General features: G+C 45.5%; 1 protein-coding gene across 2 annotated transcripts; it reads right to left on the bottom strand.

Moving 5' to 3' along the window:
- Positions 1-218: 218 nt before the first annotated feature.
- LOC133919500 (homeobox-leucine zipper protein ROC5-like) lies at positions 219-6,933 on the bottom strand. 2 transcript variants are annotated; one of them, XM_062363911.1, is made up of 9 exons: positions 6,400-6,933; positions 5,951-6,177; positions 5,724-5,841; positions 4,914-5,627; positions 4,702-4,803; positions 4,372-4,599; positions 2,775-2,952; positions 2,193-2,566; positions 219-1,190 (listed from the first exon to the last, which is right to left on the bottom strand). In XM_062363911.1, the coding sequence occupies exons 2-9, from the start codon at positions 6,160-6,162 to the stop codon at positions 840-842; spliced, it is 2,277 nt and encodes a 758-aa protein (XP_062219895.1). In that variant the 5' UTR covers positions 6,163-6,177; positions 6,400-6,933; the 3' UTR covers positions 219-839. The 2 variants fall into 2 exon arrangements, with proteins under 2 accessions (XP_062219895.1, XP_062219894.1); XM_062363910.1 differs by having other exon boundaries at positions 6,279-6,932.
- Between the last annotated feature and the right edge of the window lie 5,280 nt (positions 6,934-12,213).

A 12,213-nucleotide genomic window follows, 5' to 3' on the forward strand; every position in this document is an offset into this window, starting at 1 on the left:
CAACAAAAATCCTACGTGACATTGCATGGTCGATCTATGAGACTGCTGACTTGTATCAATATACTTGCTCTTAGATCAGATTTGATGACCAGACTTTCGGAGACCTCATCCAGTACAAATTCCGCTTTCGATGCCAAAACTTCTACGCCCTGCTGCTCATCATCTACATATTTTTAGAAGAGATTTAGATGTGCATAGAAGTAGATAGATGCCACAAATAGTCTCGAACCTCCATGCTTAACACCTTGTGCCACACAGACAATACAACATAATCGTTCAGAGCATTAATCCGCTATATATTGCAGAATAATGTTTAATTGATCTAATTAAGCGTCTCAGGATAAACCCTAAGCCACTTTATCAAACATTATTGGCTGACAGCATTGATGCCTACACTTGTGCTGCTACCATAACCTATGGACGACGCCATCAGCACAATATGTCAATAACCCAACATTGCTGAGCTCACAGGTTTACACATGAGTACATGACATAGACTGACTCACAACAGAGAACAGACAATGTTGTATAATTAACAACGAGCCAGCCAAAAACACAAGGTTTGATTTGATCCCCTAAAACGATGGGACTAAAGCATAAGATTAGCCATCTACCAATTTCCATTATGCATGGTACTGTATCCAACCGCCGGGTTGCCTGGGAGAATGGCAGACGGTAGAGGCCGAAGTCAATACCCGAACCACCACCATTGCTCTGTGCTAAGGACCTGCCAAAGCTGGATTCTTATCACCTAGCAAAGGTTTCTTCCAGTGCGCGGTTCGTTCTTGACTCAGGCTCATTGTCGACAGCCATCCCCACGGCGACGTCTGTTGAGACGCTCAGGCGTCACACTGCAGCGCATTCTTGATCTTCTTGATGGTGCAGGAAATGAGGTTGTTCACGGTCTCCACTGATTCCACGGTGAGCTTGGCGGTCGGCTGGCTGTTGACGAGGATCTGGAATGCCACGGTGAGCAAAGAGCCGCCAGTTTTGTGCCCGGCGCTGATGCTGGGACCGTCCGGCAGGATGGCGAACCCAGATGGCAGCAGAGCAACATAGGTGGAGTCCCCGCCGTTCATGACGAGCTGCATTGCCGGGATGTCCACTGGAGCGTACACAACCATCGAGCCTGACGCATCAGTGCAAGTCTCCTGAAGGATCAACATGCTGCTCTGGTTGGCACTCATTGCCTGCAGCAAGAAAGGCATAAAACATGAGGGACTTTCCAAAAGGAAAAAGTGGAACAAATGGCCAATAATGCAACTCGAATGCTCATAACAAAAATGATGAAATCTGGCTACTATGTGATTGAGAAATGCCAACAGTTAATGCTTGGCGAGCAAACATCCAAAGCATTATTGGCCTCATTACCACTTTATCAGCGTGGCTGCATGGGCTAGTGTTTCGAAGATGCCAGATAGTGAGAAATGTTTTTTTCCTCACGATTAACATTTATCTTCACACAATCCAACGAATCATGCTCGGGACGCAAGACTGCACACTCGATCTGGACCAACATTTGTTTTGGATCCCAAAACTTTGTACGCAGTAAACACTCCAAAATTGTCAACCTGACACCTTTTCAAGCAGATCTGCGCTACCTGACACCTATGAAAAGTTCGGTCCTCGGTACTGTCACACTAGTCAGCTTTACCTTTTGGACAATGGATACGACCTTTTTCATCTCCCACCAGTATCATATACTAGAAAGTTGCCAGACTTTTTGCTTGTAGTTTTCTCCGTGTCATTATCAGTATACAATATAAAATTAGTTCTTCGATATGGTTTTCACTATTAAGACAGAAAGCATTATTTAGCTTCCATAAATTACAGGTTAACTCTAAGACACTTTTCCTATAAGGAAGAATACCCCTAATGATCAACAGATTCAGCAACCAAAGTGATGTTCAGTGCAGTATTAAAGATGTGCCAAGAGCTTTGTATTCTGAAAACCTATTAATGCTTCACCACTGACCAGAATGCCCGGGACTTTTTTCCCATTATCTAAAAAATTGTCACCAGAATGGGCAACATGTGCAACACACCCACTGAAATTGTTGCTGACCTTGTGTACTGTTTTTTTTTTTTTTTTGCTGAAAGTGACGTGTGGTACCGTACCTCGACATGTGCCATTTGGAACGAGCAATCAAAGTAATGGAACAGAACAAACAACAGTAAGCAGTAATACTCACACTGGCCCTAAGGAGGGACACCGAGTTTCCATGCTCCTGTCCCTTGGCAATGTTAGCCATCTCCTGCATGGGGCCTCCATTGCTGAGGATGTCCCACTCTGCACGCAGCTGTTCATCACGGAGGAAGTTAAACAGCTTCTCAGGAGCCACGGGCACCCAAACCGATGTGGCAGCGCTCAGCACCACGCCCGGTGGCTCCCCAGGCTCGTTCACGCTCTTCCGTGCCATGACACGCACGTCCTCCCCGATGCTACCTGCTGCGCCGTCCAGCTTGCTCCATTCACGTGCAGATGATGCGCTCACCCCAGCACAGAAGTTCTCCGTCATCCGTTGTGCTAGCTTCAGCATGCTTCGCTTACCCTCTTGCGTTATAACTGCATCAAAAGCAACACAAGTCATAGTTACTTCAGTAGAAAATGACTAATCATGCATGACATCTGATGATAGCGAAAATGTGTTCTCTTTTGAGTGTTAGGCTAGTAATGCAGTTATTCAACTGGCATATGTTACTCTATATGTACAAACACAGCTTTACAGGCTGTACATGGAAAATGGCAAGTGAAGGATCAGAATTTTCTGTACCTGACGAGTCATTTGCCGAAACTGTATCAGGGGACATGAGGATGGCCAGGCCTTCACACTGGCGCTGCAGCGTTGCAAGCCACCGCCTGGCTCCAAAGGCGAGCCCAGACCGGAGTAGCGGCCGATAGAGCTGGTGCACTGATGCCTCATCGTATTCCGTATGCTCAACCCATGTGACCTACAGGGTAAATGCATCCGTAAGTCCATAAATGCACGGCCACATGCAACTGTCTTGAGGCGCGATACAACAAGGGAGCTCTGCAGCGCAATACAACACTTCTGTGGCAACACAGCATAGAGAGCAGTTCTCTTTGTACCTTGTGATTTATTTATTTATTCTTTAGAGTCAAGGGTAAAAACATAAGAAAAGCGGTGCCGATTTAATTTATTTCTAGTGTATAATACTTAAAACACAATTTAACATATTTGCTATGCTTTGATGTTGCCGTTACTGCACCGAGATTTGCAATGGTGTACGAGAGAAGTGCCCAGCAAGGAGGGACAAGGAACCATATGAATCAAATAATGAAATAAGATTATATCATGATCTAGATAAGAGCGTATCTCAGTTTTGATAATATAAACGAAGATATTTTTGCACATGGATTAGACAACAAATTAACATCATTCTGGCAAGGCGTTCTACAATGTTATTGAGCTCCTCAAATAGTTTGTAAGTTCATACTGATGCGCATCGAAAGAGAGGATGTGAAGGTGGCGTTAAAAGAATAGTTTAATTGAAATTTTCCCCAAAAGTTCTTGGATTGGGCATTATCGCTCCTGATATCAAAATCACAAAACCACTTTTCTTCAACATTTTTTTTTCAGAAAATGGATTTCAGATCTCTCTCATGTGTTCAGCACTTCAGCATAAACTTCCATAGCATATTTTCTTCCTTCATCAGTGGCACAGATAAAGATCATGTCAAGACTTCTGCAAAACCAAGGACACAAGTATTGACATCTCTTAACCCTCGATAAGTGAGCCAGTGGTCCAGATTTCTACATACAAGGGGCATATTGATGAACTGCGGACAGGAAGTTACCCAAGGTGCTCCACCCAAGGTGTAGAAGCATCTGATCCCCTAGAAAAGCCGGTGCCCCGATTAAAAAAACATAAAGAAACACGCTTGGGGAATAGCGTTGGATCCACAAAACACTTGATTATTCCTAAACAACTTATATAATCCCCTCCTCGTTGACCAAGCAGTTTGTTTATTTGGGTTGTGGGCTCGTGACCCTAATTAATATATTAGGCCTGACTTGTGACCACTATGCTGCATGGGCATCATCAAATCACGCCATTAAATTAACCAAACACTAAAAAAGAACGTCGTAGGTAGTCCCAAGCTCTGAGAGTGAGGCGTAGAGGTCGTGGAGAAGAAGTGGAACTAACATGAATAGTTCTAGTCTCAGGGGTAAACTTTGGCCCGTTACTCTATGGAAAAGTTCAGAAACTACAGAGTAACAGTCACGTTAGCTTGAATAGGTCAACACTCCTATGAACTATGGTGGTCCCAAAGAGTCCCATTTTACAATCCCTATCTCGATATGCGAACACTACAGACAAAAGAAGTAAACCGCTTTTGGTTGTTACCTTACAGTAGCCATTGGGAGTGTCTTGCATCACACAGCCAGAAGGTAACCTCCTGCACTTTATATTTCCAGCGGTAGATGTTGTTGCAGAGTTCTGATCTCTCACCAATCCATCGATAGACATATCCACTACTGCCCATGCACCCTCGGCCAACTGCTTGCAAAACCTGAGAAATGTAACCTCCCTGATGGTGACTAAAGGTGAGAGTACCTGTAGTTCAGCCTTCATCTGTTGCACCAAAACAAAAGCAAAATAAAGTGAAGTATTTGGAAGCCACTTATGGTTACAATACGTGCATATGATCAAGTCTGGGGACTGTTTGGCACTCACCAGCAGCAGCGCGCCATTTCGGCTTCCTGCAGTGCCGGTTGACACCTCCTCTAGGATCGTGGCCTTAGCAATCATGCACGAGAACATGTCAGACCACCGTCTCTGCAACATGAATGGAGAAGCAATAGCAACATCAGCGCAGGTCAGGGTAAGAAGGAACAATATATGATGATATAATGATATGAACGAAAATGGCAACCATGATCACGGACCTCATCCATAAGGGTCTCTACAAGGGCAACGCTGTCGTCGATGATGACAAGGCCAGACTCCCTAGAGACCTCAGACACAAAACCCACAGGCTTCAAGCCGATGCACGGCAAGGAGTGGACATACTCCTCAAAGTTCAGCGTTTCCTTGTTGGGAGCACCAGTCAGGCTTGTAACCCACAAAGGCTCGTCCATCTGTGCCATCTTGACAAGTTCATCCATTGCGCTGATCGCAAGCTCCAATAACATGGACCTGTCGATGCCCACCATAGACGGCGGAGCAGATCCAGTTGCCCGTGCTGGTGTGATTACCGTGCCCAACGGGCTAGACACACCCCCAGCAAACTCACTCATGGAACCAGGCATCGTGGCAGAGGGCATAGACCCTATGCCACCAAGGCCCCCGACTGCGAGCTCCAGTGACGAGCTCGGCATGGGCATGGGCAGGTGTGGCGGCAGCTGGGCCCCCGAGTGGATGGACATGGGCTTGCCGAGGAACTTGGTAGCAAGGGCGTAGACGCGGTTGAGCTCATCCTTGAGCCGCGCATTCTCGATGCGCAGGTGGTGCTCCTCCAGGGACACCTCCCCAAGCATGGCGGGGCTCCCGCAGCCGCCGCACATCGGGCTGCGCATGGCCTCACGGATCGTCATATTCTCGGCGCGCAACTTATCATTCTCCTGCTTCAGCAGGGCGTTCTCGTGCCGCTCCAGTTGTGTCTAGGCAAGCGCACCGAATGGAAACCATGTCAGGGACAACACGAACGGGCTGAAATCAGGGGCAAAAAATGGCACGATTCCTGGCGAAAAGTTTACCTTCATCTGCGTGCGACGGTTCTGGAACCAGAACTTGACCTGGCGCGGGTCGAGGCCCAGTCTCTTGCTCAGCTCGCCGCGCTGCTTCTCGTCCGGGTGAGGGCACTCCTTGAACAGCCTACTCAAAGCAACACGGGCACAAATCCATGCATTAGAGGACAAGAATAAAAAGGTGGACAGGAGGATGATGCGAATACGGGTTTCGGTTTGGGAGGAGGCGGCCTTACCCTTCGAGCTCCTGGATCTGCTGCGGCGTGTGGCGGTGGTAGCGCTTCTTGCGCTTGCGGGGGTTGCCTGGCTCGACGTCGTCCTCGTCCTCGCCGCCGCCGGACATGGCGTCGAGGTGGTCGCTCCCCGACCGGCTGTCGTTCTCCGCGTCCGCGTCCCTCGCCATCCCACCATCTGGGCCCGCGCCACCAGGAAGCATCCGCCTGCCCATGCCGCCGGCGTTGTCCTGCCAGAAACAAACACACCGAGAAAAAAAAAATCAAATCACTAGCCACAGCGAACACCGCATCGCCACAAGCATCGTTGAAGTCGAACACACACGCATACCAGCCCGAGAGAGAGAGCCGGTGAGGACGAGAACCCGCCGGAGTACGGGAACTGCATCCCGCCGCCGCCTCCTCCACCGGCCCCACCGTCAAATAGACTCCCGAAGCTCATGCCGCCTCACCTCCTCCCACCCTCGTAGGAGCAGGCAGACACCAGAGTAGACTTGCGCGTGTGCGTCTCTCCTTCAACCGTCTGTATCCCGTCTCCCAAAATAAGCCTAAGCCTGGATCTGCCAAATCCTAGCTCAGCCGAATCCTAGCTGCGCATCAGAGAGTGAGAGGGGAGATAGAAGAGAGGGGTCAGTTCGTCTCGTCTCGGTGGCCGCGGGCCGCCCCTTGTGTGAGATAGAGCTCCGCAAAACCCTAACCCTCCATGGCGGAGGCAGGGATAGCGAGCAGCCGCCGATTAAAGAAAGCCTTATGTAGGGAGGCGAGGAGATAGGAACGGGAGGGTCAAAATGGCATGTGGAGGAGACGATGAGCGAAGCCAAGAATCCCGTCGAGTCGTGTGGACGCATGAAAAGGGTGGGATGGGGAGAGAGAGAAACGCCGGGACAACGCTGACGCTCCTCTGATGCAGGCAGGCAGCGCAGCGCAGTCGAAGGGGCGGGCCGCTTATTTTGTTGGGTTCTGACCGCTGCGTGCTGCGTGGTCAGCCTAATTTTGCATGGCGCGGTGCGTCGGGTCGCTCGGTTCGGTCAGGCGTGGTGGTCGTTTGCGGCTAGACCCCTCTCTGTTCAGGCCGTTTCGACGTCGCCGCCGCCGCCGCGTCGTCGTTCTTCGGGCCGATCGGCGGCTCGTTGCTTCCGGGCATGTGCCCGTTTCCCTCGGGCTCGCTCGCATTGGCGTGTCGCGTCAGTCGATCGAGTTGCCTTTTCCGTTAGCTGTGAGCCTAGCCTACGGGAGCGGAAGCTAGAGGGACATGGACGCGGAAGGGGAGGCGGCTCCGCGGGCGCGTCCATTGGTTGCGGTGTTGCCGTACTGGGGCGAGGCACGGGTGGTGGTGGGGGCCGTGTGATCTGGATCGGACGGGCGTTTGGTGGGCAATTGAATGCCGTCCGGGGGAATCACTCTACTTACCCACGAGTTACCCTACGAAGAGTTAACTCTGGTCCCACTTTGGTCGGTGGACCCACCGTCAGTGTACAGGACTTGTTCGCGTATCCGCAGTAGTCGGTATATGTAGAGGAGGGCGGTTTTTTTTAGAGAGGAGGAGGGTGGTTTCGGAAGGCGTTAATGCGTCCGGGCCACAGGCTGAGGCGTGGCCGTTGGGGCCGCTGATCCAGTGAATGTTGCAAGCTGGAGCTGAACGGACGCAGAGGGATCCAACGGTGGGGCGTCTAGCCGTTGCGCATCACGAGACTACCCTTCAATCGTTAACAGTAGGTAGGGGTACCGTCATGGCTGGACCGGGGCTGGGGGCGGCGCCCGCTCAGATCCGCCTCTCAACCAGCTCGGTCTTTAAGGTCTGTTCGATTGCCCACTTAGCGGCCCACCTAGCAGCCTTGCCCACCTCTATTTTTTATTGATATAAATATATTTTCGTAATTTGGTTTAACAGATGTATATTTTTTATCTGTTTACGTAGATGAACTCACTTGTTAGTGTTAAAAAATTATCTTAATATAAATATACAATCACAGTATCAACTTTTATATTCACTCATAGGACATCAGATTCGATCCACCAAATAAAAACTCGACTTAACCTGTCAAGACAGATATAATCAACCACAGATTATTCTTCTCAACAAATATAACTTCGCTCAACCTACATATACAAGCAAAATCTATATGGGCAACCAATCACACCCTTAAATGACCTTGCCTTGTGTACTATCGAAGCATGATCTTAATTCTATGTCATGCTATTCTAGCAACTATGGTACGAAGAATAGTTTTAGATCATATCCGTACAACTATTATGTCACCGATGTTTAGTCAGAGTCTCTTATTCAGTAGGTCTATAAGTGATAAGACCCTGAGTTTTATACCATATTACAAAGATAATAGTCAACCCACTTCTACATGGATGAGGCAAATTTAAGACAGAATTGCTATCTACATGACGAATAATACACCGAAGAGTACAATACAACCGAATTTAATCACCCCCACCCCTCGTTGTTAGAAGCTGGTGGTACTGAAGGTAATGATAATTTACTTTTTGTAACTATTTTATTTGCATACCATGATATTATACTAATTTTTTCCATCTTCTAGTTACACATGGCATGGATATTATGGAAACTACATTTCAAGCATCGAGCATCACTTTGATAAGTATTGATGGATAATATGTGATTATATTTGTAGTTTTTTCCGGATAATTTGACATATTTATTAATTTAAGGTGTTACTTATATAATGTATGCATATATTCGATAAATATTTATATGGTCATGCTCTTATTGCTATTAATATCTATTTTTCCGTTGAAAATGTCCAAAAAATTCTTGACTTTTTACACATTTTTCACTTATTTATGATATATACATGGAGTAGATGGTATGATTAAATAGAACATAACAAATATTTGTTTTTTTTTTGCATTTTTGCGTTTTTTATTTTCCTTGAAGTTCATAGAAATTCAAAAAATACGCTCAGTAAATCAGAAAATTCGACTAGTTATCGACTAATTCGTTTGAATTTTGTTCAGTTCGGTCAATGCGGGAAAACCGATGGATAAATCAGCGAATGCGCTCGGTATTTGGTGCAATTCACTCGGTAACCGTTGATTCAATTTGATCTGGTTTTGTCCCCGATTTACAATTTTGAACAAATAAATTTGTCTAAATTTTCGCCGAATTTTAACTGGTTTTTTGATAATCGAAAAGTTCCAGTTACTGTTGGGTCCTGGTTTTCGGACCCCAAGCGATTTTGTAAACTTGCTTCTAAGGTATCTACTCATTGTCTTAGCATGCCATGCATTCTGCCGCGCTACCATAGTACTCTCTTCAGAAAAATCGTAGGGTACCTAGAGAAAATTTGTTGCTTTTCCATCGAACTCATGCATTTTAAATAAATATCGAGGATAGATGTACCTATATCGATGGACAACAACAAACAGTATCAAGATCCACAGTGCGGTGCGAAAACATGCATTTTTATCGGGTTGAAAAGCTAATGTTTGTTGAACATATGCCCGGGCTATTATATTGGTACCACGAGTAGGATGGCAAACAGAGCAAATTTATGTGGCTTCTAAAGTGTCTTTACTAATTGCTGGACAAAACATATGAGGCCCTTAACATGTGTAGCGAAAATAATGGTAAAGTAATGTTTTGTATCATAGTCTTCTCGTTGTAAACGGGGTACCTGATTTTTTTTTATGTGGCCTGGAGTAGTTTTTAGGAATGCTATGTTTAAAAGGACAATATTTATTTAGTGGTGTAAAGAGGACAACTTAGATAACTATGCAAATAAAAACTAGGAATAAAATGTAAAAGGAACAAATTAATCACCACCAAATCAGATTGAAGCAACATTGATCTAATGTAGCAACATCGAAGGCTGCATGTTGTAATACAAAAGAAAAACAATATTGGATCAGTTCCAATGCCCATCTCGCTCCCATTAGTCTCTTGTTATCTTGAGAGATCAAGTACAAATATATTTTGATTTATTTATGATGAGTTGTTGATAATATTTATGTTGAGTTGAGTTTGGTTTTCATAAGTATGTTTGTGTATTACAATGCACGATTATGATTACGACTAATCAGTTATGGAAAGAAATGGGAGTTGGCATTTTCTGTTTCTACGCTAGGAAAATTACACACTAGATGATCTGTTGTTAGAGAAATTGTACACACATGATGATCTGATGTTCAAAAGAAAATCACGCCGAAGGATTTTGACTCAGAGGAGAAAATTGATGATCTCACCGGATGATCCGTTGTTAAGGAGGTGTGAACACCGGATCATTTTTCAGGAGATATATTTCTTGGCACCAAAATGAAGTTGAATGCTAGATGGTCAGGTGATGAGCATTTGCATACACAAGAGGTTTCACTAGAGTATTTTCGAGAAGTTTCCCTCGGCTCAGTGGAGAAAAAGCATTTGTACATGTCAGATGGTCCAGTGTGTACACCAAATACTTCACCTGAGTGTTTTTAAGAGGTTTTGCATTCGTGCAATGGAAGATGGGATTACTCACACTAGATGGTTTGGCGCTTAGAAGAAGTGTACACCGGATCATCCGATATTCACGTTTTTCTGAGAAAGCAATTTCTTCAGGAACTTTTTATTATGACTAATTAGAGATGGAAATTGGAGAAAGTGTGTGTTTGTCTTGTCATGTGTAGGTGATAGATGCAACTTGACTGTCGATGGCAGGATAATCGGAGCTAAGCGGGGTGCTTGGTGCCAGATGATCAATGAGGCTGGATGAAGTCAAGGGTAATATTAGCTATACATGTGGAGGACAAACAAGGTATGAGATGGTCGATGAAGATGTCGTGTTGACAAAGGTAAGCGAAAGAAATACCGGTGCAAGTGACAAGGCGGTCAGAGGGATCGGGAGCAGGAGAGACTTACCAGCGGTCGAGATCACAAGACAAAGTACACACGTCGACATTGGGTGGCTTGCTTAAGGTGTATTGGGTGGCTTGCTTAAGGTGTAAGCAAATGATGGTGAGTTACGCTTTACGGAGCGTGCGAGATGATTTCGCGGTTTCACCTTAAAACTGTGGGAAAGTGTGAAGTGCATGTGATATCATCTCAAAGCTTGCATCGTGCATGACAATCATTTCATGAGCAGATAACTGACAGATCTAACATGGTAACATTACTTCAGCTGAACACCACTGGCAATGCTAGTTCCCTAAAAGTTAATGAGCAATTGAGCGTGACATTACGAACAAATGCTCGAGAACAGTTGTGGTGACGCTATGTTTGTATGAGAAAATGGTCAAAAACACAAGAAAAGTTGTGGTGACTCTATGTTTCCTTGATTTAGAGCACTTACTACTACAATGGGAAGGTCCCTCATGCCACTCCCATCAAAGGTTCTTTCTGGTGGAAAGACATCATAAACCTATCAACCACGTTCAAGGGTATTGCTTTGGGTATCTCCTCCATCCTGCTCTAGGGAGATGTATGGAATGGTAATTACTTTTGAAAGGGTTGTCAGGATAACCCTCATCACGTTAGGGTGCCAGAGTGGCGCCCATCGGTCTAGGTCTTTAATCCTGGCGGTCGAGATTGCAAGACGGAGTACACACGTCGACATTGGTTGGCTTGCTTAAGGTGTATTGGGTGGCTTGCTTAAGGTGTAAGCAAATGACGGTGATTTACGCTTTACGGAGCGTGTGAGATGGTTTCACGGTTTCACTTTAAAACTATGGGAAAGTGTGAAGTACATGTGATATCATCGCAAAGCTTGCATCGAGATGAAATTAGGTTATAAAGGCATCATGGCCGTTTGATAGATAAGGAAAAAGATGGACGAAAATACAGTCGATGGTAGGTAGAAGTGTATTAGAAGAGAGTGATATTTTGATAACAATTTAAGAAACTTAGGGATTAAGAAACCTATGTTATGAATAGAGGGATAGGGTTGATTGAGCCCTTTTGAGTCAGTCATTGAAATTATGTGCTAGGGTTTTAGAGGAGTGGAAGAGGAGATCTTAGCTTTCGTGTTAGGTAAGAGTCTTTTGTAAGCAAAAATATTTTGTAATCCATCAAAAATAGGGCGTTTCTCTGTAAGAAATGAAGTTTATATTTACTCTTGTACTTGTGTTCATCTCTTTCTGGTTTTTCTCTATTGGTTTCCCTTGCAAGTTTGTAAGTTTTTGGTTTTCGGTTGTAATTTTCGTTTTTGTTGAAGAGTTAAATTTTTCCATCGCGTTGGAGTTGTTCTTCTTGTTGCTAGATGAATAAGAATCATCGATGAGTTGATCTTAAACCATTCGTTGCCTTTAGATCATCAACTTGA

This window comes from Phragmites australis, chromosome 5 (genome assembly GCF_958298935.1).
Source record: "Phragmites australis chromosome 5, lpPhrAust1.1, whole genome shotgun sequence".
NCBI lineage: Eukaryota > Viridiplantae > Streptophyta > Magnoliopsida > Poales > Poaceae > Phragmites > Phragmites australis.

What these genes read in the sequence shown, in the direction of transcription:
- LOC133919500 (XM_062363910.1), bottom strand. Translation starts at nt 6,389, where the DNA reads ATGAGCTTCGGGAGTCTATTTGACGGTGGGGCCGGTGGAGGAGGCGGC. An exon ending in TAGAGACCCTTATGGATGAG is followed by an intron (nt 4,804 to 4,913) that starts GTCCGTGATCAT and finishes TTCATGTTGCAG; the next exon opens with AGACGGTGGTCTGACATGTT. An exon ending in TGTCCCTCCTTAGGGCCAGT is followed by an intron (nt 1,191 to 2,192) that starts GTGAGTATTACT and finishes TTCTTGCTGCAG; the next exon opens with GCAATGAGTGCCAACCAGAG.